Here is a 27,454-nt window from a genome sequence, read left to right as displayed (position 1 = left end):
GAAAACCAAACTCATTGGTTCTGAGGTCCTGTAGGAATCTACGTCAGTATTTGTAAAGAAGAGTCATCTACAGCCTATCTTAGGCAAACTGTTTCCTGATAATTAAGGTCAGTAAATAAGTCTTTTTTTTTTTTCCTCCTCTGAATTTCACAGCAGGATAGTTGCAGCTTCTGGGAGTTTTGGATGCTCAGCAACTTCCAGGGTTAATTTTTTTCTCTGTTGGTTTTACAGCTAACATTTCACAGACCTGTAGGACAAACTGAAGAATGTGTTCTGGGAGAGATGCCTGAGCTATCAGAGGGCGGGATTATTTTATAAGTTCTCAAACAGTAGTGATATTTAAGATACATTCTTAAAGGAAATTATACTTACACCTTGTTAGACTTTGATGCTCTTTATTGCCTGCAATTACAGAAGGATAATTTGAGAAAAATTCATTGCCAACAGCATGCTAGACCTCCATTCTAACTCGTGAGGAAATAACCGTTGCAAGCAGTCCAACCTACTGTGTTTTCTATGTAGTGCACTGCTTGTTCTGTTCAGTGTGACTTCGGGTAAAACTGCATTTCCAAAAGGCACCCAGCCAACTGTGAATGCAGATTCCCCAGTATCAATCAGAGAATAGGATTTCAGAAATGTGCCTGGCACTTGTGGCTGACTCTGGATCTAAATGCCCAGGATTTTTCCAAACTCTTCTGGCTCAGCTGAAGGATCGCAGTGGTTGTTTGGGGAAAATACCCTTTTATGGGCTGTGAGGATCTGTCTATAATCAGTGTCCCATATCTTGTAACCAGTTATTTTGCTTAGCTTTATTTTGAAGACAGAGGAACAAATAAATAGGAGAGCAGACCCAAGCACTGATGAACTTTGAACTTATTTGAACGTGAAACTGATTAGCCACAATTGAGAGAGCACAAAACCCCAATCTGAACACTCAGAAATTCAACACGGGAAGCTCCTGGATCTAAATCCTGTGTATCACATACATCTTCACCTGTATCCATCTTTACCTGTGAGGGATAAAAGCAGCTTCAAATCGTTTCCTTCCCAGAAGTGTGGGGTTGCTTCTCCACTTTGTTTTCCCACTGAGCTGAGACATGACGCAGAGTGTGTGCCAGCTTCTGGACCCCGGGTTTTCCCTGAGTGTCAGGTCACTCCTCACAGGTAATTGTTTACCATCATCATTTAAAAGAGCTGCATCTTCCATGACTTGATTTACAGGTACAACCACCTCGAGGAGGAAAAAAAAAAAAAAAAAAAGAAGTATTCACAGTGAGGTAAATATGCAGGTTTATTGCAGCCAAGCCACTCCTTTCAGTGCTCATTCCTTCTTAGACATCTGCTCACCAATGTTAAAACCCTGACCACCTTTGGCAAGGGGAGTGAACTCTGAGATCTGCAGAACCTGTAGCAGGGGTGCAGTGTTTAGGAAGGAAGTGTTGTCAGAGGAAAAGCAGCAGCTTCAACTTGTGTCCCAAGACAAGTGAATCTTGATGACAGCAGTTTATCATTAACCTAAACGCTGCAAGAAGCATATAAGGAGGGAAAGAAGAAGAAAGGCAGAGACGCATCCAGGATGGAATCCACCACCATAAGGATCAACAATGCTGCGGACATCTCTGTTATTGTCATCTATTTTGTGATAGTCCTGGCAGTGGGAATATGGGTATGTTGGACTTTAATTTTTTATTTTTCCTTTTTTTTTTTTTCTTTTTTTCTTTTTTTTTTTTTCCTTTTGTGCTTGACGAACGGGTCGTTTTATAGGATCCTAGGAAAATGGCTCAGTAAATGAAAATGTGTAATTATTAGAGATCGCAGTGCTTAACTGAGATGATTAATAAGTATACGGGGAGGAAAATATGGGTATGTACTGAAGAAGGAAAGATGACCTGGGGAGAGAAATGTTACATGGATTGAATAGAGATAGTGGAGAAGGTGGAGTAATGGAGTTTGCATGGGGAAGGATCCAGCCATGAGAGGTCAGGTCAGCAAAGCCCAAGCCAAGTCGGTTTGCTGGTTGAAAGCAGGCTAGGGGCTGTGAGAGTTGGCTGTGTGAGGTGGTGCTGTGGGAAACAGTAAGTGAGAGTTGAAGGGAAGTAGTGGAGGTGGAGTCAGTGTGTGAGGAGGGCAATATGGGCTAGTGTCTGAGGGGTAAACTTGCTGCTGTGACTGTGGGACAGACTGAGTGCTGCAGGCTGCTCTCAGCAGAGCAGTGAGATGGGCCAAGATTGTAGCTGCCATTTGAATGCAGCATTATTGTGAATATTTGCCAGAGGGACCTTGGCAGTGCTGTTGAAACTGTAAAGAAGGGACAATTTCAGGGGTGGAAAGAGATGGCTTTGACTTTTTGCTTGTGATCTAAGCAGAACTTTACCTCCTGCCCCTAGGCAGGCAATGCAGAGTATGCTGAGCCCTGCAGGGGGGAAACTCATTGTTTAACCCTGAAACAAAGGACAGTGCTTTCACAGCTAATGGGGAAAGGCAGATACGATCCTGTTGGTGATGAACTATTTGGAAGTAATGGGCCAGTACTGTGAGTTACAAAGCTGTAAACCGTGGAATGTCACTGAATTTCCAAGCTGCTATTCTGAGGCTTGCTCTTAGCTTGGGGCAAGTGCTCCCGGTCACCTGAACATCTGACTATTAACAAGGTAAATGGAGGCCTTGTCCTTCTGTAATCCTGTGCTTGCCAGGAGCATCCCAGTGGTCCATTTCACAGAACAGGGAAATGTGCTGCAGGAAAATCCCATCCCCTCCTAGCAGCCTGCGTTATGAAGAGCACAAAAAATTGGAGGGAACACAGTATGATCACAGCCTGGTCTTTGTTTTTTCGTCATGGTAGTAGATTGAAAAAATGTAGTAACAAATCTGAAGACCTCAGTGTACCTGTATATCTTGCTGTCTTGTGGGAAGAAACTGGGTCTTTGCTGTGGAAGTCTTAACTACCGCTTTAATCAGAGGTCTGTGTCAGTAAAGGGCAGATAGGTAATGTATTCTGAGTAATTCCTGGAACCATTTGTCTCCGGCAACAATGTGTTCTTTATTGGACAAATGCTTAATTCAACTACTCTGTGTAGTGAGGTGGAAATTTATTTCATATAAAATATTTGACTGTTTTTCTTCAGTTCTTCCAGTGTTTGCCTGTTCAAAGTCCATAAGTGGAGACAATGGGAAACCACTATTTGATCAAGGTCATTAATTAAAGTGAAGGAAGCTTCCCTCTAAAGCCCATCCTTTGTTAAAAACAAACTGAGTGCATGAAAAGGAAATTCCAGCCTAGTTTATTTGAACTTTAGAGGAAAGTGAATATACTGCTGAAACCACAGCAAGAAAATTGATTTTTGCAGATATCTGTTTGAGTTGCATGATGCTGAAAAGCTGCATACCTTCTGCTCTATGAACATACAAAACTCAGTCTTTTCTTAGTGCCTAAAATCAAAGAGATTACACCTCTAATGAAGTGTTCTCATGAGATTGAATTTGTACACTGGACTTGTAGTTGAGTGATCAATTATTTTGTTACATTTAATGTGATTTTAATGTTCTGGTCTTATTGTAACATGAGATAAAGCCATGAAGCTTGAATACTTAACATAGACCTAGAGACAAGAATCACTGTACAATCATGCAATCATCTGAATTGAAAGGGACTTTCACAGGTCATCTAGTCCAATTCCCCTGCAATGAACATGGTCATCTACAGTTTAGTGTTATTGTTTTCTTTGTCATAAGTTAGTTCTTTCTAGCCACATTTTTGTCACTTTACCCTCCTGTTTTAGCAGTTTGTTTTTAGTCAGTATATAGCTTGCCTATTATGATTAAAATGCAATCTAATCATTCTTCTTTTCTCTTTTTCTCTCTCTCTCTCTTTTTTCCCCTCTAGGCTATGTACTCAACCAACCGAGGGACAGTAGGTGGATTCTTTCTGGCTGGACGGAGCATGGTTTGGTGGCCGGTCAGTGATATGTACTCTATGTGTGTATAGAATATATTTTTGCTTCTGTATGTGCATCCAATTCTGTATCACTATATTTAATCCTTAAATATGAAGTATATCTACAATAGTGTTGAGACTGTAATGGCTATGTAGATGTACCCTACTTATCTTCAAACACTCTCAACCCACAGTGGTACAATACTAACTGTACATCAAAAGCCAACTGACAGACAGTATAAAGTTTTGGGGAAGTTGTGCTGAGCTCTGAGTTGTCTTGATGTGACCATCTTACTTGAACTTAGATACACTAATGATATCTGAGTAGATAAATCCAGTGTTTTGCCTTTTGGTTCATTTAATTATTATTTTTTAATGTTTTGAATTTAGTATTTTCACTGCTCTCAAAGAAGCTGACTTATTTTGATGTTATCATGGAGAAGAATTAAGCTACTGATTCCTTTGTATTGCTCTAGTGTCTCCAAATTTGGTAACAAGTTCTGGTCAAGAGAAAATCCTGGAAAGATTATGCTAAACTATCATTAGAACATAGTTTCAAATTTATTTAATGATTATCTGTGACTTATATTGTTTGTCTTTGGTGCTGTTTTCACTTCAAAGGTGGAGAAAAGCACTAATAGACACAAAACAACATGTTCATGGCCAGCCAACAGGCCCCTGGCAGAAAAGCTGTTAGAAGCAATTGTCTATTTCTTCTAGATCATATAATATCTGTTCAGCATGACTTCTTGGACAAGAAGAAAACTTAGAAAAATCTTCATTTTCTGTCTCACTAATGTTGTACGTGCCTTCATGTGCTTGAACAGAAACCATGAACGTTCCTGATTTTGTGTTGTTTCAAAAATTGTCTTTGCACTTCACAAGCCTTTTGATTCAAGATTCCACCCACACAGATTTGGTTGTGGGATCCATAGGGAGAAAGCGAGTAAATATTTGTTCTCTAAAAATTTATTATTATTATTATTATTATTATTGTTATTATCATTGTTATTATTATTGTTATTATTATTGTTATTGTTATTATTGTAGCAGGTTACACAAATATCTACACTTTGCTCAGTCTTCTTCACTTCAGGGAGCTCTTGTCTGGCTCTAGAAGGAATTAGAGCTGTCATTTTAATGATATAAAAAGATTAAAGGCTAATGACAGTAAGAGATGTATTCATGTGGTAGAACAGATCTGAGAAAATTCATGTTCCATTGGAAGCCTGAGGAAAGAGAAAGTTTTCTTTCTCTCTTTTTCAAGTTACTATGAGATAAAACCCATAATTCTAGGGGGGAAATTTAACTTGCTTGACTGACAGTTTAATCAATGGGCTGGTTTTAACCCTGTGCAATTCTGTCTACTTGTCAGCAGTGAATATTAATACTCTTTTGTGCAGACATAAATGAAAACAGAGGTGGTAAGGCAGAAAAGACTCATCATGAGCACTTGGTGTGGCTATGGAGGCACAGAGAAGTCCTGATGATTCCCCGAAGACCCAGGGGCGGTTAACTAACACTGAATTCTCTAGCAACACAAAACCAGCAGATTCAGCTTACTTGAGCAGAAAGACAAAATAGATGACCCCATGTGCAGCATTTGCTGCTGGGACCATCTCTCTTACCTGCCCAAACTGCACAAGCTAGCATGGTTGAAGTGCTGGTCATCAGTGCAGTCTGCAGATCCCCCCTTCAGTCTTTCCTTTTTCCATTTCACAAATAATTTTGTGGCCATGAAGGTTGCTTAGTATTTTACAAAGCTAAGTCTGTAGCTAGTCCTTTCTGGCTGTTTTGTTGAGGTCAGTTGTGTTATTTCACTGAAATCACTGTCCTTGGTGCTGTGAATGAGTCAACTCAGTAATTCCAATAGTTCATCAGCGATCAAGATATGTAGCTACGTTCTCACTGGTTGCCAGAAAGCTATCATGAGTTAATTGTATGGTATGAAATGCTGCTCCCTTTACAAAGTCTTTTTAGAGAAAAGGAGAGAAGAATCTTCAAGAAACTGGTTTTGGTTTCTTATGCTTTGAGGGAAACCTCTTCAGGATAGACCTGCTTGACTTTTTAAATACTTATAACCAGCTGTACTTTATTCCAGAGAGTCACAGAAGCTCAAAGAAATTACCAGCTTTGTAACACTGGACTGTGCAAACTAAACTTTGAACTTCTTCTGTTAAAATACTTTCTACTCTTGTAAGAAACTGAGCATCTGTTACTGAAGAACAGTCAGATTCAGCAGTAGCCAGTCTGTCAGGATTAACAGGTCTTCAGACACTATGAAAGTCAACAACAACAAAACCTGGATTTTGAAGCTTTTCTGCTTTGAATTCTGTTCTTCAGTTTCCATAGTTCTGCATACAGCTGTATGCACAAAATTGTGAGTTACGTTAGATGCCTCAGCTCCTGAGACATAAACCCTAACAGGGCAAAGTAGTATTTGATGGGCATCTCATGTTCAGATATGGCTGGAAAGATTTTCTGCATGGGTAGTAACTGAGAAGCATTTCAAAGTCAAGGACATAATGTACTTCAAACAAATGTCACTCGGTGTATGTGCTGTTATTAAAGCACTGATCTTTGTGTGCAAGGTAAGAATGAAAGGGAAAAAAGTACATTTTTTTTCCCCTCAGTTCTGCATGCCTTCTTTTGAACAGAACTGAGCAGTGGCAGTTTCTCTTATCTCTACATCCAGCTAAGTTTTACATACTCTTACAGTTCTCCCCACTTGATGGACCTGACATTGCTTTGAGGTGTCCGTAGGTACAACTCTGGTACATGTAAGATTAGTACTTTCCTTCCACAGATGAAGTAAAATCAGAAATTAACTTATTTGGTCAAGTTCAATACAAAAAAGAAAAAATAAATAAAGAAAAAAAAAAAAAGAAAAAGAAGATGATGAAATATTAAAAACGAAGCTCTGGTAGAGGAGGAAATGTGAAGATCTCTGCAGAATCTGTCAGAATGTTTCAGCCAGCCTGGAGGTGCTGTCTGCATCTCACAGGACAAAGGTGGGAAGGTATCAGATGAGTCTGCTTATGGCTGTGCTGCTCCCACAGCCATCACGCTCATTAAGAGACAGACGCCTTACCTGACATATACTGTGTCTCCATATCTCTCTGACCATTTAACAGTGTTGCTTAATTTGGCAATTACACAATATAGAGAATTTAAAGAAAATAACCAGAACCTTGGAAAAGTCACAATAGTATTTTACTGTAATAGTATTTTACTGATTTTTCCAAAGTGACTGAAAGTGATCTCATAAAACTCCAGTAGGGTTTTATCTTACCTACAGGATATAGTCACAGCTGTGAGTTAAAAGAGAAGTATGGAAGTGGTTGGAAAGTAGTTCTGAAGCCTGGAAATAAGAAATTTCTCAGAGAAGAGGGATTTAAGAAGCATCTTCGTCAGGTGACTCAGAAAAGTGACCTGATGCTGCTGTGAAGGAGCTTCTCTCTTCTCTGTAGAGTGGCTAAGGGCAGATAATCTCTTTGCCATAGTGAAGGCTTGCTTAGGGTTGAGGGAAAATGTTTGATACTGAATTAATGCTTTCAAACAGGAAAGCAGACTTTAGGAACATAGGATGATATGTATTAGCAGATCCTGAGAGGGAGAAAATAAAGACATTAACTACTACCACAGTGGTAGTCACTGATTTGCAAAGAGCATTGTATATATGGTTTGAAGCAGCAAGTGCCAGGATGTCAGTGCATCCTAAAGTTAATGAAGAGTGCCAAGTGAAACAGTTAATGAATAACACAGAAAAAGCATAATGATCATCATCTGCCTGCAGTGTGATAGTGCTTTTCCTGAACAGCGTACTCTTGTTAAAACCTGACCCCTTAAAAGATTTAAAAGGAGTTAATGTTCCACATTCCAGGTTAGCTCAGTTTTTTGCCCTCTTTCCCTCCTAACAGCTTTTGTTCCTTTCAATTGACTCTCCTCCTTACTTTTCCTCCTCTTTACTTTTCCTCCTCTATCTGTTGTAAAAGTCAATTCACTAACATGTTGCTGAGAATGGCTAACAATTCCAGCTTCAGCCCATCCTCTGGCTAATGGCCATGCACATGGAGGAACTCAAATGTACAGGTCTGCTCTCTTAGTGGCACTCTGCAGAGGAAAGAGGCCAGACACAAACACGCAGCCTATTTCAAATTTAGTGTGCTCTGTGGTCATTCCAGCAAGGGCAAAAGGACCATCTTGTCCAACTCACTGGGCACAAGCATATTTGGCAGACATTCCTCTCTAACCGGCTTTTAACTGCATTTCTCATTAATTCACACTTCCCAGCTATGATGTTACATTCTACCTTTGGAGACTGTGTCCTTTGTTACATATTGGTTTTGTAGCTCTGCTGAACCAGATGTTCTTTAATTCAGAAAACAAATATTAGATATTTAAAGTGACATGTGCACTCCTGTTGTTTCATCCTAAATGTGGTGGTAATTTTGCATTGCTTTGTTTGGTTTCCTATTTTTCTTACAATACAGTTGTACTCTGGGTGGAGTTTGGAACACATTCCCAGTAATTGCTGTGCTATATCTTGTGTTTTTAGGCACTAGGATACATCCCACTGTAGCTTTCTTTTCTGAGAGTTCTTCATTAGCTGCTTTCATTACTTAAATCTTCATGCAGCACATTTCAAACTTCTGGAACAGGAGAGGGAACACATTAAGTGAAATCAGTGGTTAATGTGGTTAATCTTTTCTGGTGAATGCAATTTCTGATAACCTACATTAAAGTTTAATTATCCATCTGCAGGGAAAACAGCAGACAGCAGTTACTGATGTCTAGATTTAGTGCAGTACTGACTTCTAGAAAGCTGTAAAAAAATTGAAGGAAAAAAGACTGGAACAAAGTGAACTTAGAGACAGAAATTCCCTGTCACAGCAGAAGAGTAGCTTGTCTGCATAAGGATTAAAAGATAACAGGGGATCCAACTGCAGAAAGGAAGAAAAAAAGTAAATAAACAGTATGAGGATGAATGATTTGTTGCATATGGCAAATGAAGGAGGATAGGCTATTTTTTGTGATTTCTGAATTGCAAGAGCGTGAATTGCAAGTCCTGGCTATGGCATAGTTCTAGAGAGTAAACCTGATCTTCAGAGTGGATTTCTATGATGAATTCACTTTTATTCCCTCGAATCTTGGACAATCATTCTTGTGCTCTCAGAAAGATTGATTTAATTTTTACTGCTACACAAAGAACTCAATGCAATGACTGCAGACCTGGAGATCTGTAAATACATTCACATTTATTCTAGGACCCTACAGATCAACCAGTGAGTTGCAGGCAAGGAACAGTACTCCCTCTTGTAACTCCAAACATATTCCAAGTGCTTGTAATTGGGATCTACATAAGTTGAATGTTTAGGTGCAGATCCTGTATTCAGGGCTGTAAAAGAGCATTTTTAAGCACTTTTAGGTCTTTCAGCTTAGAGGACTACCTCAAAGCTTTCCTTTCCTTTGCCTTATCAGCAATCCAGCCTAAATCTTTCTTGGTCTTGGTCTTTCTCTGATCAGCATTTCTTGTGTTTCCCCCCCTATTCTATCTGCAGGATCATTGCAACGTCTGGGGGGTCTTTGCAGCATTCCTTCAATATAGCTCCTTTATTTGCTTTATTTAACATCTTCCAGAAGTGTCCTCTCATCCACATAGCTTGAAGAATTTAATTAAGTTAATCTAATATCTTTTGACTAGAACCATGAAATCTGTACAGCTCTTACTGACGGCACGATTAGTCCCACAGTCTGTGGAACTTCAGTATGAAACAGGGAGTGCAGGTTTGACGCATGAGCACTTATTGTTTCCTCCTTGAGTAAGGCAGATCTGTGTTGCTGTCTAATTGTTTGTGTATCACCCAAATGTCAGTCAAGCTTTGCAAATATTTGAAAGTTTGCTTTGGGTCCTAATCTATTTGCCTCAGTTGGAAGAAGATTTATGCAGCGTCATGTTCTAGACATGATGGCTAAAGTTTCAGATTTGTTGGGGGACAGAGAAGAGTAGTAGTCAAGGAAGTTGGCTGTCATTCATTCTCATCGTCATTACCTGATGACAGACAGGCCTGAGTTCAAAATGCCAAATGAATGTGTGTTTTTCAAGTTGTCATGAGCTGGCCTTAAGAATCAAGTCTTATCTTTCTGTTTCCAGATTGGTGCTTCACTCTTCGCCAGTAACATTGGCAGTGGACATTTTGTGGGCATAGCAGGAACAGCAGCAGCCGGAGGAGTTGCCATTGGAGGGTATGAATGGAATGTAAGTGGCATGAAGTTGTGTGAACATATTTGTAACATCAAAATTATCTGCACAGGTTAATTGAGATGACATTATCAAATAATTTAATGCTGTCAAATTTTTCTTGGCAATACTTGTTTCTGTATGGATTTACAAATGCCAGTGTTATCTCCTACTTATCTTCCTTGGTCCTTGTCCAAGTGACTGGGAGATGATGGCCCTTTTCTGATGAATGAAGCTTTTTAGAAAATGTTTCATCCAAAGAAATCAGTGGATTCTCTTCTCATTATATCGTTTGATTACGTTTAATTATTGATAGAGAGCACTCTCAGACTGTAGAATGTCTGGGAGAGTTAATCAGCTTTGTAATCCATGATATTTTATTTTTTTATCAGTTTTCTATTTAGACATTTTTGAAAAGGCTTTGACAGGCTACAGGAAATTTGGGACATCCTTCACGATCACCTGCATTCTAAAAATCTTTTCCCTTTTAGTTTCTCCTTTTTCTGACTGTATTTATTACACTTATGGTTGCCATGTAGAACAGAAGTATCCAAGCTGACTTAAAATGAACTGCTTGGGGTACCAGCAGCAGTATTAACCTTGAAGATTCACACAAGCTGATTAAATGCATTTCCTCGAATTCTCAGATATTGTGGGTGTGGATAACAATGACCTTGTGGTGCTTGATTCACCTTCATTGAAGGGATTATACCAAAACTCAAAAGACATAATGAGCATTACATAGGTTTCCTTGCATTTAATTCTGTGCAGTGAAAGAAACCTACTACACTGAGGAACTGTTTTTTCAAACATATTCACATCTAACTCTTCCTCTCCTGGGAGATTCTCCATGGGCTAATATAAATATACAGAGTACAAGAATTGTTGTTTAGTAGGTTGTTTAGCATGTGATACATGCACATTTTTGGGAGTTACATTACATAGTTCGTTAAATAATTATGACAGAGAGACTCTTGACTGTATAATTCAATTCTCCTCTTGAAAGGAATCTGAAGTTTGGCAATTATACTGCTTGTGTATCTGTATTATCCCACTGAAATTACTTCTAAATTATGTTAGTATGATAGCAGACGCTGAACCACTCCTTCTTGTCCAGTTCTCATCTTTGATCTAAAGGCAAAATTCAAAAGATGTTATTGAAAACAAAAGTAACCTCTTGCGTGGACAGAAAAAATGTAGAATTTTTGAGCAGAGTTTTGTTTTCTATTTGTCTATCTAATTATGTACAGCTCTGTTAGTACTAGCTGTTTCAGTCAGAAAACTGACACCAAAATACAGTAAGGTCTATATTTCACAAAATGCAAATGGCAATTCAAAATTCATTGAGCAGTGATAATATGGAAATACCAAATCCTTAACTAAGTGCTTGTAGTACATATTGTATAGTGTGTGGGATCCCTGTAATATACTGTGCCTTGTAAAACACTCAGGCGTCTCACACAAACTCAGTGCAGAAAGAAGTTAGAGAGATATTAAAAGTACTTCTTTACCCCATACCTGGGATTGCTGATATCACAAGATACCATTGCAGCACAGCTGATTCGAAGATAGAAGGTAGTATGACTCTGTACCTGAGATGAAGCAATTAGCAGATAGGTCTCAGTTACTAGATTTAATTAAACTTCATTTAATATTTCCCAGAAACTGTGGGCTTATGGGCTGATCACATTTGAACAGCATGCTTTGAGAACAGCTGGAATAAGCTAGCACTGTTGATAGGGTGGCATTTTGATACTAGGAGGCAAACATACAACAGAAATCAGCAGTTTTTCTGCAAAATGTATTATCATGTGTGCTTCTTTTGCAAACTTAGTGTGCTCTTCAGTTTCCACAATGCATGACAAATCTCTTAGCCAGGATTTAATTCCCAGATTTTCAACCGTAAGACAAAGGATAGAGCAACACCCATCGCAGCCCCAAAGTAACCAGGTTTGAGTGGTTTCAGTGGTCTCTATCTGCTGTTTGGTCTGATAAGTGGTCTTAGGGAGTGCTGTCTAGAGAGAGGAATTTAATTCAGCTGATCTTCTCTTGACTGCAGGCTCTGATATTTGTGGTTATTCTAGGATGGCTGTTTGTACCCATCTACATCAAAGCTGGGGTAAGTAAAAACAGCGTTATGAATTCCTGTGCTGTTAGTTTTAATCTTCCTCTCTCTTCTTGTTTGTGGGTCAGGTCTGGAGTATTGCAAAGCCATTATGAATAGCACGGGAGATCTGACTACATTATAACTTGTCTATATTATCTGTATGTATATGAGTAATGATGATTCTCAAATTCTGAGTCCTGAGATGCGTTTGGTACTCTGCTTTCGCTCTCCTTTGATTCCTGGAGCTGCTGATCCATGCAACTGCATTTGCAGCTCTGTTCTTTTGTCTCCCACTCCAACAGTATCTGAGTAGCAGAAAGCTAACTTGCTTTTATCTGTGCCTTGTTGTCACAGGTGGTGACAATGCCAGAATATCTGAGGAAGCGTTTTGGTGGGAAACGGATTCAGGTCTACCTGTCAATCCTTTCACTGATCCTGTATATTTTCACAAAGATCTCAGTAAGTATAACTTCTGCAACAATTTTTCAATCCAAGGTTGATCTAAATAAAAGAAACTCTCATTTACGTTATTATTCACACAATTGGCTCTGTTGTTTCTGATCTGAAGTCCAATTGAACTAAGGTGGAAGACGTGTAGTATGTGTAGTTTTCTTCTGTATAGTGAGATTATGTGCGCATAACTTTTGCAATCCGAGTTTTGTTGGCTCCTTGAACATATCTGGGAAGACTTTCTTCGGTTTACTTCTAGAGCAGGCAAGAATGGAGAGAACCTCACATTGCATTACACTCTGTTGTTTGGGGATCTCTGGAATATATGGGAAAAAATGTCACGACCTAACAGTTTGTGCATTTTGATCTGCTTGAATCATCTGAGAAATAACAGCTGCTCTTGTCTAACCATTTAGTCTTAGAATCTTTTTGCAATCAGGTTGGGCACGCAGCATCCCACTCCAACACTCTAGTAATTTGACTAAGAAAAATGAGCATTACATTTTGGAAAAGGGTGTTGTTGGGTTTTCAAGGAACAGGATTTTTTGCCCCTAGACTTCATATTTATCCTTCACTCTGGTGAACACGCTATCAGCAATATGTGTAGCTGAGGGAAAAGTGCAAAGGAGCAATGAAAAAATGTGGATGATAGAAACTAGAGAACAAGAGAGTGGGGAGATGCAAAGGAAATGATAACAGCTGAGGTGAATAGAAGAGAGATTCTTTGAATGGCTAAGTGGTTGCTATAAAGTTTAAGTTGCTATAAATTTAATGTTTATTAAGCGTGTTGTTGTGCTGCTGTGAAATAGTGAAGACAGCTGGTATTTTCCGTGTGTCTTGAAACTGCTAAGCCTTTGAAGAAGTCCACAGTTCAGGTGTATTTGTCTGTTGTTTTTCAGAAGTTGCCATGGCAGATTACTCTTTGCCCTCTGCATGGGAGCTAAGTGATAATAGTGCAATTTAAGCTAAAAGATCGGCCTTTTGCTCTCATTCTCACATCTTCACGATAACTGATCCTTGCAGAGGTTATAAATTAAACAGCTTGGTACTATGTGGCTGGCCCCAGCGCTGGATTTCTGTATAGTTCAAAAGGATCAGTTAAATTTACTGTTGTTGTGCTTAGCTACCATAATCAGAAGTCCCAAGTATGTTGCACATGACACAGAGTTCTGGCAGTTTTAGTAGCTGAGAAACATTTGCAGTCAGATGACTCAGTCCTATTCTGCAACACATTTTGCAATAATCCCATTAACGAGTTATGTAGGATCTGAATTTACTATCCTTTATTCCCAGCCTCTATCACACCTAAGAGTTTAGTCATGAGATTTCATCCTGTTTCACTAGGGATGTCTTGATAACAGGCAAGACACATTCTCCATTTAAACTTCCCACGTGGTCAGAAGGCTGAAGCACATTCTTGAGCACTTGTGGGAGCAAAGCAATAGTGAAGAGTTCCATATAGCAGTGGATTACCAGCGCTCCACTCTACCATCACAGCTTCTGATGAAATTAGTTATTCCAGATGTATGTGGTGAATTACCACAGAACTGGTTTTCTGTGCTATGCAGGGGAACATCTGGAGTACAACTGCTCTAACTATTCTGACACTGTCAGTCTCATGTACAAATGTGGCTCTGATTTCTGTAGTATACAGACTTTTTCTGCATTGTTGCATTATGTGACTATATTCAGTAGAGCAGGATTTGCTGAGGTCTAATGTACTTGCTGTATTTTATTTGCAAATAGCAGGACACTCCGTTTTTAGAGGTTTCAGGTACTGCCAGAGGAAATAATGGTAGGTTTTTCTGTCCTATGCTATGCAAAACTGGGCCCAAATTGTCTTCAAATGAACCATCTCTAGGAGCACAGAGGGAAGGGCTGCTCCACCCTGGACCATAGCTTGTTTATTTGTGCTGAGCAGAGGTAGCACACATCTCTCTTCGCAGGGACACGTTACATCTCCATATGTATCCATGTGCTGTCAGTTTGTGCCCTACCCAACCTGCAGATTTACATTTTACTTCCCTTTACTTTGCTGTCACCGGGGCTTAGCGAGATTTGGTGTAGAAGGATCTTTCTGTCCTGCCCTTGACAGGCAGTCACACCTAACAGCTTAACTGCCACTTATCCTTCTAGAAGAAGAGTGGCATGTTATGTGCATAGTTATTTCACGTGTTGATTCCTTCATTTGATATAACATTATCAACTGCTCTTTGTAATATTATAATCAGGGTACTTTCCATTGAGTAGCAAAATTTGTCAGGTCGTGTAACTCCTGGCTCACACTGTCTGGCATGCTGCCCACTGCTGTGTGATGATTAGATTCTGTATGTATGCATGTACCTGTACAAGTTTATTACTGTTTCTATCTTCTCTTGATTGTTTTTTGTGTATTTTTATTGTTCCTTTCTTTTATGTTTAATCAGTCAATTGTCAGACAAGGCTGTGCTGTAAGGTATTCATCTTTGGGATCAGGACACACATGATCATTCAGCCCAAATGCTTGTGAAGTCAACTAAAAATCATCTCACGTGTATGTGCTTCCTAAGTGCGCAGTACTGTGAGTCCAAAGCCCCTGGCAGCTGTCAAGGTCTTGCTTTATAACCATGTTGCTGATACTGGTAATTGTGCCAAAGAGTATGGTCTAGAGGAGATAAAATCAAGCGTAATTAACTCAATTATGATAAGACAAAAGAGAATTAAGTTCTGAAGAAATCATAAATAGATTTATGAGAAATCAGGGTATAGGTTTACCAACATAAGGGGAGGAAGAAAGATAAACTCATCTTAGAAATTCACAGTGTAGAATAAATTGTAGATCTCTGGGGATTCTTTACACTGGCGCTGGATCCACTAGTAACAAATGAAGGTTCCAAGTTCGTTACAATGCATTCTGCCAATTGTTCCTGCAGGGTTGGTGCGTGATTTGAGGAAAGAGCTCATAATGGGAAGATTATTCAGAGATGAGATAAGGATTAAATGGTATCAGTAAAAGGCTATTAGTGGAGAAATAAGGAAATACTGTAAAGAAATTATCTGACTGGGAGGGGGCAGCAGTGAAGCTGGAAGGTAACAGCAACTCAAAGTTGCTGATAAATTGCTCAGGACACTAAATAATTAACTGTATACTTCTTTGTTGGGGTCATTTTAGGACCATTAATATTTAATGCTATGTGGGCTAAACTAAAGCCAAGAACAATAAAAGACTTACTCAGACGTAAGCAGAGCAGTGGTGTGAAAAGGTGAGAAAAAGTATTCCCATAGGGATAAGAGACAAAGGACACAACCTGGCAGCCACTGGGAGATATGATCTGAAAAGACCTTATTATTAATTTCAGCCTAAAATCTGTAAGAAACTTAATCATCCCAAACTGCTCCAGGGCTGGACTTGGGGAGTAGAACCCTTGTTGTAGCTCACACCCTGCTTCCTGCTTGTCTTCTGCACATCGGGGCACTACATGAGGGTTTCCTGCTGCACTGGTCAGCACTACCTCATTCTCCAGAGTGAAGCAGTCCTGGCTTTGGCTACCTGCAGTGCAGTGCTTTGTAGCACTGATTGTGTCTGAGCACTACTAGGACTTGTGCTGTGAAGTGAGGCTGTGACTCCCTTTATTGCACACTTGTATGGCAAGGGCGGGATACAGAAAGAAGGCATGCAGGTGGGATTGGGTGTGAATCCTTCATCTGGATGTTCAGGAGGTGATACAGACCTCTAAGGAAAGGATGACTAATGGCAGCTCATTAGAATTGCACTGGGGTGGATCAGTCTTACTGTAAACTTAGGTAAATAACCTAGATGCAAAATATTTTTAATTAAGGAGATTATTTAATGTGATTAAAATCCCAGTAAGAAATAGATTGTTATTCTGAAAACTGAATAACTCCTTTTTCACACAAGAGCCAAAGGTCTCTTCTGTTAGCCAATGACTTGTCAATTATTCTCACAGGAACTTTAGATTTGTGATAAATCCTTTGCTTTTAATTCCTGTGTGTCCTGAACTAGTGAGACTAGTTACAGCACATGTATGTAAGCAGTGAAGAAAAAGGGAGAGACTTATTGGCATGAAATGAAGAGCCATGCCATATCTTGGAGGCATCACAGGTCCCAGTACTGTACATAGCAGTGAGTGAGTTTTCAGTAAGGCTTTATTGAAGTCCATCAGTATGGAAGCAAATGTGTGATGTAACATCACCTAGAACCTATACCTTGTCTAATATATCATTTTCATCTCTTACAGGCAGACATATTCTCTGGAGCTGTGTTTATACAGTTGGCCATGGGGCTGAATCTGTATGTGGCTATTATTATCCTGCTTGCTATTACTGCTCTTTACACCATCACAGGTGAGTTTACAGAGCAGTCTGATAAAGTAATTAAGTTAGAGAAGCCAGAAAAAAGAAAACAGGGAGGTCGATAAGATGGGAAAAATAAAAACACAAAAGGGGTGTGATCCACAGGGATCTTTGTTTAAAAGAGAGAGGTAAATAAATAAATAATAATTAATATATATATATATATAAAAGAGAAAAGAAAAAGAAGAAAGATTTTCATTGAGGCGTTTGCAGAGGGGCTGGCTCACCTGTTTGTTCTTTGTCATTAGGTGGCCTTGCAGCTGTGATTTACACAGATACATTGCAGACGTTTATCATGGTTGTGGGATCTTTCATTCTCATGGGATTTGGTAAGTAAATCACAGTGCTGACAGCAATTGATCCTGCAGCGTGGAATCTCATTGTCTTAATTAGCAAATTTCAGTTCTGACACCTGTTTATCAGGGAGTGATGTAGGCATGTTGCCAAGCAATTTGGTCATTTAGAGAACTCCATCCCAAAGAGAGCAGGTAAATACATAAGGTACTGTAAAATACTGTGAGAGAATGGGACTTGTGATGGGTAATGAGGTAGAGTTGCTGATGATACTCTTTAGAAATTCAAAGAGTAACTTTTTTCCATAAGATGATAATTTCATAGATTTTCAGATGCTATTGCTTGAAATTTCTGATTCAAAATGAAGAACTGTTGTCACATTGCATGGTTTTTCTGTGTTTTTAGCTGCAGACTTGTGTTAAAACAGCTCACAAATCCTAACACCTTAAGTAAGTCTTGTAGTTCACCAGTAGATGCCATTATATTGGCAGTTATGTCTATGGATAGAACTGAGCGTGTCCAGAAGCCTGTATGTACTTTATAACAGAAAGCATACTGTGAAACAGAAGTAATGGGAGTGGACCATAAGAGAGAAAGAGTGATAAGATTCTGTCAGATTTCAGTTCCTTCCATTTCTAGCTATTCAGTTTTTAGTTTTCCTCTAGACAGGTCTAATCTGAAATTAGATTGTCAATGTTACATCCTTTATCACTACTCTTACTTTCTATTTTTCAGCATTTAGAGAGGTTGGAGGGTATGATGCATTCATGGAGAAATATATGAATGCAATTCCATCCAATATCACCTATGGAAATACTACAATTGATCCAAAATGCTACACTCCTCGACCGGATGCTTTTCACATCTTCCGAGATCCTGTCACTGGAGATCTGCCGTGGCCAGGGCTTACTATTGGTTTGAGCATCCTTACTCTGTGGTACTGGTGCACAGATCAGGTAATGTTGAAGCCTTATGCCTTGCAAATGCAGAACACAAAACTATGCAGACTTCTAGTATGATCTAAGGTTCTTCTCCTCCCCACAGTTTGGTATTCAAAACTAGGTCACAGAAATAGCAGTTATTTTAGGATTAGTCAGAGTGTTTCCAGCTTCTGGTTTCTAAACTCCTTTATTAAATGACTCCATTTTAGGGCTTTTGGACCATATGTGTACAAGAAATTGGAAATGGTTCTCTCAGTTCTTCTTATAAACTGCCCAGAAGATACAGTGCTTAATTCCTTTCTCATGTTTTTTAATGTATTACTGTGCATAAGAACAAGGAGAGAATTTGTAATATGAACATTTTACTAAAGAAACCTCATATCAAATGGTCTTAGTTGGACTGGAGTAACTCCCCCATTCAGTGATCCCAGTTTGTTTCCTGTTTGTGTGGCTTCCAACTTTGCCTGCACCATTTTGGGTGGATTTTCTTTATACATTTGGTCAGTCTGGAGACTTTCACCATTTCTTCCTTCCCTTCAGAGCCACCATCCAGCTTCCCAGACAGATCACACTGACATGAAAGTAGGAAAGTGTGCTCCTGCAGCTGTGACATACATACAAGTTCAATCTAAAGAGAGTGATCTCTCTGATTTCTGAATTGTGAGGAAGATAATTTTTCACAATTTATAAAGCAAATTAAAAAAGCAACGTAAATATCTGTTTTCTTCCTTTTTGTCTCTTTAATTTGCTTTATAAATAACTTTTGAGAAAAAAAGTATATTAGCTGAATAAACAATATTTTCCTTAACTTATATTGAATGTATTTTCATGTAGTGTTAATGTTTTTCTGGTGGTGGAAATCATAAACAGGCTCTTTCACCATCACACAGGTACTTTGTGTCTGGAATGTGGCTTGGTGTGGTCATGATATTGATTGAGTCACGCGTGCTTGTCACGTCTCATTGACAGGTTATTGTCCAAAGGTGTCTCTCTGGCAAGAACATGTCCCACGTGAAGGCTGGATGTGTGATGTGTGGATACCTGAAGCTCTTGCCCATGTTTATCATAGTGATGCCTGGAATGATCAGCCGAATTTTGTATACAGGTATACACATATATTTACAGGGATGATAATTTCCTCTTGCTGCCAATCTTTCACTGGCAGTCTCTCTCAGTTTCCTTTTCTCTGTCATAAATACCTGTTGGATTGTCATCTTGTCATACAGTTGTTCAGGCACACGTGAACAAATACTGACTACACCGAAAGAATCATAGGACAGAGAAGAGATGGTTAGGTTGTTCCTCTGTTATTTGATGTGCTTTTCTTGTGTTACTGAGTACTGGTCTGACAAATTGATTCCGGTGTTTTATGATCTGCAGCAATTTTTAGTATTTTTTTTAAAGAGAAAAGAGACAGTGGAGGCTTAGAATCACCTTCCAACCTACTAGCAGACCAAGAATGATATAGAATGTGTCAGTCCAGTGGTTCATTGTGTATTTGTTGATATGACCTGGTCTAACCATGTCTCATTATCCTCTTCCCAGATGTGGTGGCTTGTGCTGTGCCTGAAGTCTGCCAGCAGGCCTGTGGCACCTCAGTTGGCTGTACAAATATTGCTTATCCAAAAATGGTAGTAGAACTTATGCCAAATGGTAAGACACTATTTTTGTTTGTTGTTTTGGAAAGGTGAGGCTGCCAGACTGTAAAAATGAGTGCCAGGGAGAGCCCAAGTCTCAGATTGAGCTAAAATATTTACTGTTAGTCAAAGGGGTAAGTAATCCCTATTGGTTGTGGCTGTAGGTGCAGAATAGTTGCATGCCAACAATGTCAGCTCTCAGCAGACACTGAGCAATGACATTCTAATTGTGCTCCTTCCCCGTGAAGGTCAAAAGCAATGTACTTGTACTTTGCCAGCTTTATAAGACTGTCCCTGTCAGGATGTATGAGTTGCAAGCATAAACCTGCAGTCCATATGCTATAACGCCACTGAGGTGGGAGAAGACACTGTCTCATATAACACCCGTTCAATGAGAGAATGAGACACCAATCTGTAGAGAACTGAGTATAGAGAAAGAAGAAAAACTTCAGCAGAAAACTGGAGCTGATTCAGAAGACTAAAAAAATCAGATTACAGTATTATGCAAACCATGGCACTTCCTTGATCTCTTTATAATTCCCCATTGTTTCCTAAGTGTTGTAGATCGTCTTATTAACATTACTATCATACTTCCCCATACTATGTTGATTAGATCATGCTGCTTGGAAAAGTGGTTTTACCCCAGTTTTTAATCAATGAAAGAAACCTGTGGCATCTGATTTACAAATATACCACAGCCAACTGAACGCTGCATTGAATTCAAGAGAAATGTTTTTATAGCTGTGGGTGAAGTCTGCTTAGTAGTTTTTATTTCAGCATCTAACCTGAAAGCGTTTGCAAAGGAAGTACCTGTGCTCTAAAAGCTCAAGCTTTGTTCCATCAGTGCTGTAAAAAGCTTTTCAGAAGCTCAGCAGCATCTCTCTGCTTGCATTGCAAGAAAGTAGCAGGCAGGCATTAGCAGCTAAATGTGCCGGACACACGCATAGCTGGCTGACTTGAAAGGGTCAGACAGTCTGTATGGATGGTGCCATGTATTGACACGGCCATCCCAGCTAATGTATGGAGTGTCTTTGTTTTCCAGGTCTACGAGGTCTCATGTTATCAGTCATGTTGGCATCCCTTATGAGCTCCTTGACTTCCATTTTTAACAGTGCTAGCACACTCTTCACTATGGACATTTACACCAAAATTAGAAAACATCCATCAGAGAAAGAGCTTATGTTAGCTGGAAGGTAAGACAGAAATGCAGCACACACCTGGGATGCACTGCAGACAGAAACCTTCAAAAATGTGCCTGAGTGAAAAATGTGTATTTGCAGTGTTCAGGTAGTGCAGCAGTGGCCTCCTGTGGCCAAGCAGGCTGTCCTATGTCTGCTTTCCCTTCTGGATGTTTTATGATAATAATTTCCAGATCTTATTCCCAATTTAATAGACGGTTGCTAAACTAATGTTCGACTCTTACCTCCTACTGCTGTTCAAAGGAAACTATTTGCAGATATCTGATATCTTCGTAGGCTTTATGCTACAACATACTCAGCATCAATGAACTAGTTCCTCAAGCTGATTTGCTATTGATTCTTCTCTTGTCATAACAAAGGAAAAAATAAGTTATTTTCTGTGTTTTAATTTCATGCTTAGCTGTATGATGACTGGTGTTTGACGGACACAACACCCAACTTGAATTACTTTTGTTTGTTCAATGGTAATTGGCCATTTCATTGATTTTGCTGGTTGAAATACAAAACAGACATTTAAATTATTGATTAATTGCTATTTCTGATAGATGCTTCCAAGAAGGTGGCTAATGGAATATCTGGCTATGTTTACAGGGCATTTATGTTGGTTTTAATTGGCATCAGCATCGCCTGGGTTCCTGTGGTGCAGTCAGCACAAAGTGGGCAGCTCTTTGATTATATTCAGTCTGTTACCAGCTACCTGGGACCTCCCATTGCTGCTGTCTTCATTCTTGCCATCTTCTGCAAGCGAGTAAATGAGCAGGCAAGTACAAACTAGCAAATAGTTGAGCTGCATGTTGCTTTAGTTATCTTTTTGGTTTTTTTAAACCAAACATATCACCTTTCACCTTTGTCTTGAATGCTATACACGTATGTCAGCAAACTTTTCAACAAGTATGCTGTTGTTTCATCCATTTTTTCCCATTGCTTTTTGGATCCGTTCTAGGAATTGCTGATTTTTATTTTTAGAACAGTAAATTGAGAAATATTTCAAGTAAGTAACTCAGGAGGGATGAGGTCTGGATTATGCTTTGATTGGACCATGAGCCAGCCACATTAACTGGAATCTTAGATATTCTAAAGACTCAATATTCAGGACTTCAGTTTCTTTCCTATAGTGCTAGGAATAATAATATTTGCTACTGGTTTGTTCCAAGAACAAGTTTCTTGAGGAAGCCTACAGAGAAAAAGCCATCTTTCTATTTTTCAATTTGGCTGACACTTTTTCTATCTGCTTTCCCTCAAGACCATTTCAGTGGTTATCTGTGCGCACAAAAACCTGCTTTACACACAAGGGGATGTTCCGTCTCCTATCCCAGCATGTAGCTGCGTCTCACAAATGGACTGAATTTTTGTGGAAATCTGAGCTTGATGTGTGATTGTATCTGGAATTTTGCCTGGGTTAGAATTTAATATAATCCTCATGTGTTTGTGTACGGAGCATTCTTCAGAGCTGGATAAGCAGATAAACATCAAAGCTTAAAGTGCATAAGATGAACTCCAATATTGTGATTGTTTACGTGATTTATCAGTATGTCTCATTCAGAAACATCCTTATTTTGGCTAGAAATTGAATTAACTTATTCCACTTCAAAACCTTTTTCTGACTTTGACCAGTGACAAATTAAAACTCTTTTTGTTTTTGGCCATCAAAACTGGAATATGTTTAAATTGGGACTTCTAGGTTTGTGTTACAGTCATTAGTTAATTGACTTCACAAGCTCATGGAATGGCTGAAATCGCCAAAGTCAACATAACGTGTCAATCAATACCTGCATGTTTCCCCAGCAGCTCTTCAGGAGTTACGGTGTGCTGGTTTTGCTAACTTCTGTCCCTCTCTGCAGGGTGCTTTCTGGGGCCTGATAGTTGGGCTGCTGGCTGGGCTCGGTAGGATGATATCAGAGTTTGCCTACGGAACTGGTAGCTGTGTGGCCCCTTCCAACTGCCCGTTCATCATCTGTGGGATTCACTACCTTTACTTTGCAATTATTCTTTTTGGGGTTTCTGTCATCGTTATCCTGGCAGTCTCCTTCATGACTAAGCCGATTCCTGATGTACATGTGAGTATTACTGTACTTCTGCTCCTAGAGAAATGAAATTTACCACTAGTTTTAAATACTGTTACTTGGTATATTGTCACATTTCATCTATCTACACCTTGAAAGAAAGCAAGGGAGATAGTCTTCATTTATATGTCATCAAGCTTCAGTGACTCCTAATGATCTAAGGTGCTGACTTAACAGACATTTGTGATGCTGTGTTCTCTGTGCACTCAGGATCTAGTTTTAAACTTCTTTTTTTAATGGCAGCTTTATCGTTTGTGCTGGACTTTGCGGAACAGCAAAGAGGAACGTATTGATCTTGATGCAGAGGACGAGGAGGAGAAACCGGATGAAAAAGATCAGGAATCAGGTAACTGCTGAATAACTTCTGTTGCAGTATCTGAGATGCCATCAATATGTTTGAGAATCCCTATTCCATTCCTGAACAGATAACAGCATGCATAGTTTTCATAGAAGAATACATCTCAGCAACAAAACCTCAACCCAGATCTAAAGGGCTAGTGAGGTGCTTGCCAATTCACGAGTCCTACTGTAGATTAGAAGTGACAGGAGAAATTCTTGTTCTCTAGGCAGCTAGGTACCAGTTCTAGGTCTGGTTAGTGGTGTACACTAGTAGAACTGCATGTATCTGGCACTTGCAATGAAACAAGAATTCATTTTGAAATAGAGCGTAGTAGCCAGAACTGAAGGAGCGAGGGCATGGTGCAGGACAAGGGGAAAGCGAATTGCCAGACATCTATCTGAGCAAAATCTCCTGCTTCCTTTGCTGGGCTTCTCATTCTGCTGCCAAGTTCCTTTTCATAAATTAATTTAATTAGAAGCGTAGAATGTAGGGAAAAAAAACAGATAACAGGTTGAGCGTTGCAGTGTGATCAACTTCTCACATAGCAGATGAAGTCTCTATGCTGTAAAAGGCCTTCTTGCAGTATTTAGAAAATCACAGTTTTTTCCAGGTGAGCTGTGAAAACACAGCATTAATTTCATTCTTGTACAGCCTTGTACTGCATTTAAAGGCTTTAATGCAACTAAGACCATAAATCAGAGCTACGATATTAAATATAGGAAGGAGCTCAGTCATGGAGAACTTCTGGTGTACGCAGCAGTCCATGCTTGCATTTCGTGACCAGTATGCTATTCCTTCCAGTTTCAGAGGCAGGTGAAGACCCGGGATGCCTAAAGAAAGCTTACAACTGGTTCTGTGGCTTAGACCAACAAAAAGGACCCAAACTAAGCAAGGAGGAAGAGGAAGCACTAAAGAAGAAACTGACTGACACATCAGAAGTGCCACTTTGGAGGAATGTTGTGAATATCAATGGCATCATCCTACTGACTGTGGCTGTATTTTGCCATGCCTTTTTTGCATAAGCCTCTGATTGCAGTTCTGAAATTGTACTGTATTGTCAAGCAGAAAAAAATCAGTTGTAAACTTGCACAGTTAGATTCATTTAGTATTTTCATGCTCTAAGTTTGTAAAAATCAGGGTAATTTACTCACTGATTTTGTGATCATAACTTCAACAATCTGAAGATCCAGAGTACCAGGAAGGAGTTCAAGAAAGAGAATTTCCATTTAGAAATTGAATCAGTCCAGGATTAATAGAGGTTCAGAATTTTCATCCAATATTCTCTCTTCTCATGATACATTTCATGTTTTAGGTGCAGAACAACACTGCACTAACCATTGGCTCATTTCATGAGCCATTTATTGGGGTTTGTGAATTATCTTTGGGGGCCAATGATATTATTTTATTTTTCAACTCTTTCTCTTCTGATCATTCAGGTTCTTGTTTTCCTTTGTCTACAATAATTTGATTACTAAAAAAAACCCAACAACATAGAGGCCAAACTGAAAAATCACTTTTGTTCTCTCCAAGCACAGCAGTAAGGGGCTTTTGTATATAATAGTGCATTTGATATTGTGTCTAACTTTCTATTATCTCCTTTTTCCACTTTCATTTTCCGCGGTATTTTTCATCATCTCGTGTTTCTCAGTAATGAGAATGAACCATCTGAACTGATTGCCTTATGAAACTGGTCAAAAAAGGATTCGATTATTCTATCAGGAATTCTGCTTATGATAGATGCTCTGTTTAAGGTTAACTTCAAAAGGTCCCCCTCTTGTATATTTTAATATGTATCTATACTTGAACATGGCACTCTTTTTATACAAAATGCTTGTATTATATATACATACAATACATTATATATAAGCACATATATGCTATATATCAGAATACATGTATGTGTGTATATATATATTTATTTATTTATTATTGATCGATTCCCATCTTGGTATCTCAAAGTTAATTTCCACCCACAGTTGTTAGGACCTCTTTATCCTGGAGATGGTGTTAATGGTTCGCTTCTTTCTATGAGCTGTACTACAAAATAATCCATGAACGTTGTTAAAAGTCCAAAGCGTGAGTGCTGGTTTTGCATTTTTCTTTTCAGAACGTTTGAGGGCTTTGTAATACTTTTATGAAAGACTATAAGTCTTTCTTATGAAGACTTCATTGAGAAATACAATTCATGCTGTATGAAATTTCAGTATGACAGTGTGAGTTCCCGAAGAACAGCCACAGCTGTGGGATATCAGCTGAGTCAGTCTGATTGGCTCCACGTGCTAAACGTGAAACCTACTGGAGACACAGGAGAAGGTAGATGTGACTCTTCAAGTCAAGAAGCAACGAATCTCATCATCTATGGGTAATTCAGCCTCCTGGGGAATCAAATGTAGAAAGAAGACATTCACTGCTGAAGTCAAGTAACGTTCCTTGTTACTGTTGAATACATATCGTGGTGTGCTGTGTTGTTTCATAGCATTTCATCACAGCGTGTCTTCCCACAGAGCTGCACTGAGATGGGCACATCTCAATAAAGATGCTGTGGCCTCTGTGTGCCCCACTATGTTGCTGCCAGCTCCTCCAGCTTTAGTCCTCACTTTATCATCTTCTGACAGTATCTTCTCTTCATTTACATCTAAAGCAAAGTTCTCTGCTGGTCCTAATTATAAACCCTGCAGTATACTGGAAAGGTTTGCATGAGCCAGACTAGATAAGTATGATATAAACATCAGTGCAAGCTTTTTCTTGCAGTTAATACAGTGAGAGTATTTTAAAGACCGTGGAATGAATTGTATTTAATGGACTTTGAAGTCATTTATGTATTAAAGTATTTGTATGTTTTGAAGCATTTGGTGTCCACAAAATGATGAGAACTCTAAAGAATGTAACAGAAATCAGAGAAACCCGATTTCTTCTCTGGATTTTGGTTCTGCTTAATAGTAATGGACAACAAACAAGTAAGAAAGCCTTAAGAAAAGGCCGATTCCTCCTTGTCATATTTGTTACAGAAGGAAAATACAGTGAAACTACACAACCACTTGGATGAAGGCAAATAACACAAGTGATTTCCTGGTAGCGGATCAGCCTTTAGATGACCTCCTTATTAATCAGTCACAGTCACTTCATCTTCTTACCCAGGGTTAAAAGATATTGAAAAATTAACTCTGCGTTTGACAGAGGCATTCATTGTTTGTCCTCAACAAACTGCTTTTGTTCAGGTCTGAGAGCAGCCCGTTGTAGGGACCAAGGTTCAGATGTTTCCATGTAGTCTGACTCCTGTTAGGAGTGCTCCAGTTCTGTACAATTTCACATAGCCACGCAATGTCACCATGGGCGGCTTTAGATTAATAATTAATAGATTAACAAATGTCACCCAGGTTTGGTAGGTGTTGCATTCATGGTCAACATCACAGCTCTGTTTTAGACCATCCTGAAACATCCAGGCTTATCCTGGCAGATGAGATGTAGAGTTACAACTTACTCCAGTGTAGTAAAGTAACATCCAGTTCCATATAAAGAATCATTTAAAATTGACTGTACAAAACAAGATAAATTACAATTCAAACTTCACCGAGTAGCACAGTGCTGGGCAATTACAGCAGTGATGCATCCAGAACACAGGCAAAGTGAGTCAGGTATTTTACTTGAGCATTAGATTATTTTCAGGCCCAATCCTGAGCAGGGCAACCACTTATCATTTATGTTTTCATTTTTCTGTATCATTCAACAAATGTATCAAAGTGCCTCACAAGTGTTAACTATTCTGGTTATAAGGACACTCTTCTTAGAGCTCAGAATTTGGGTTTTTTTTCCAGCTTTGTCATGGCAAAAGCTCATGCATTGGTGTGAAGCAGTTAAAGAGGGAGCTCAGGTCTGTGGCTTAACTCGGAATACA

At 39.2% G+C, this 27,454-nt stretch overlaps 1 protein-coding gene across 1 annotated transcript; it reads left to right on the top strand.

Annotated features, from left to right (window-relative positions):
• Nucleotides 1-1,260: 1,260 nt before the first annotated feature.
• On the top strand, nucleotides 1,261-26,404 carry SLC5A1 (solute carrier family 5 member 1). Its single transcript, XM_015878220.3, has 15 exons — nucleotides 1,261-1,666; nucleotides 3,884-3,955; nucleotides 10,089-10,193; nucleotides 12,235-12,294; nucleotides 12,637-12,741; nucleotides 16,971-17,076; nucleotides 17,334-17,414; nucleotides 18,115-18,335; nucleotides 19,290-19,425; nucleotides 19,866-19,973; nucleotides 21,000-21,150; nucleotides 21,748-21,916; nucleotides 22,998-23,213; nucleotides 23,463-23,565; nucleotides 24,361-26,404. The coding sequence occupies exons 1-15, from the start codon at nucleotides 1,577-1,579 to the stop codon at nucleotides 24,579-24,581; spliced, it is 1,944 nt and encodes a 647-aa protein (XP_015733706.1). The 5' UTR covers nucleotides 1,261-1,576; the 3' UTR covers nucleotides 24,582-26,404.
• Nucleotides 26,405-27,454: the final 1,050 nt, after the last annotated feature.

The sequence above is a fragment of the Coturnix japonica genome, chromosome 9, assembly GCF_054131305.1.
Source record: "Coturnix japonica strain WE chromosome 9, WE-NBRP24, whole genome shotgun sequence".
Classification (NCBI taxonomy): Eukaryota; Metazoa; Chordata; class Aves; order Galliformes; family Phasianidae; genus Coturnix; species Coturnix japonica.
The sequence above is the reverse complement of the archived record's forward strand: the minus strand, read 5'-3'. Positions and strand labels throughout refer to the sequence as shown.

Excerpts from the sequence above, each read along its gene's own strand:
- SLC5A1 (XM_015878220.3), top strand. The coding sequence starts at position 1,577 with ATGGAATCCACCACCATAAGGATCAACAATGCTGCGGACATCTCTGTT. Across the intron at positions 12,742-16,970 it reads ATATTTTCACAAAGATCTCA|GCAGACATATTCTCTGGAGC; the intron begins GTAAGTATAACT and ends CATCTCTTACAG. Across the intron at positions 18,336-19,289 it reads GGTACTGGTGCACAGATCAG|GTTATTGTCCAAAGGTGTCT; the intron begins GTAATGTTGAAG and ends TCTCATTGACAG.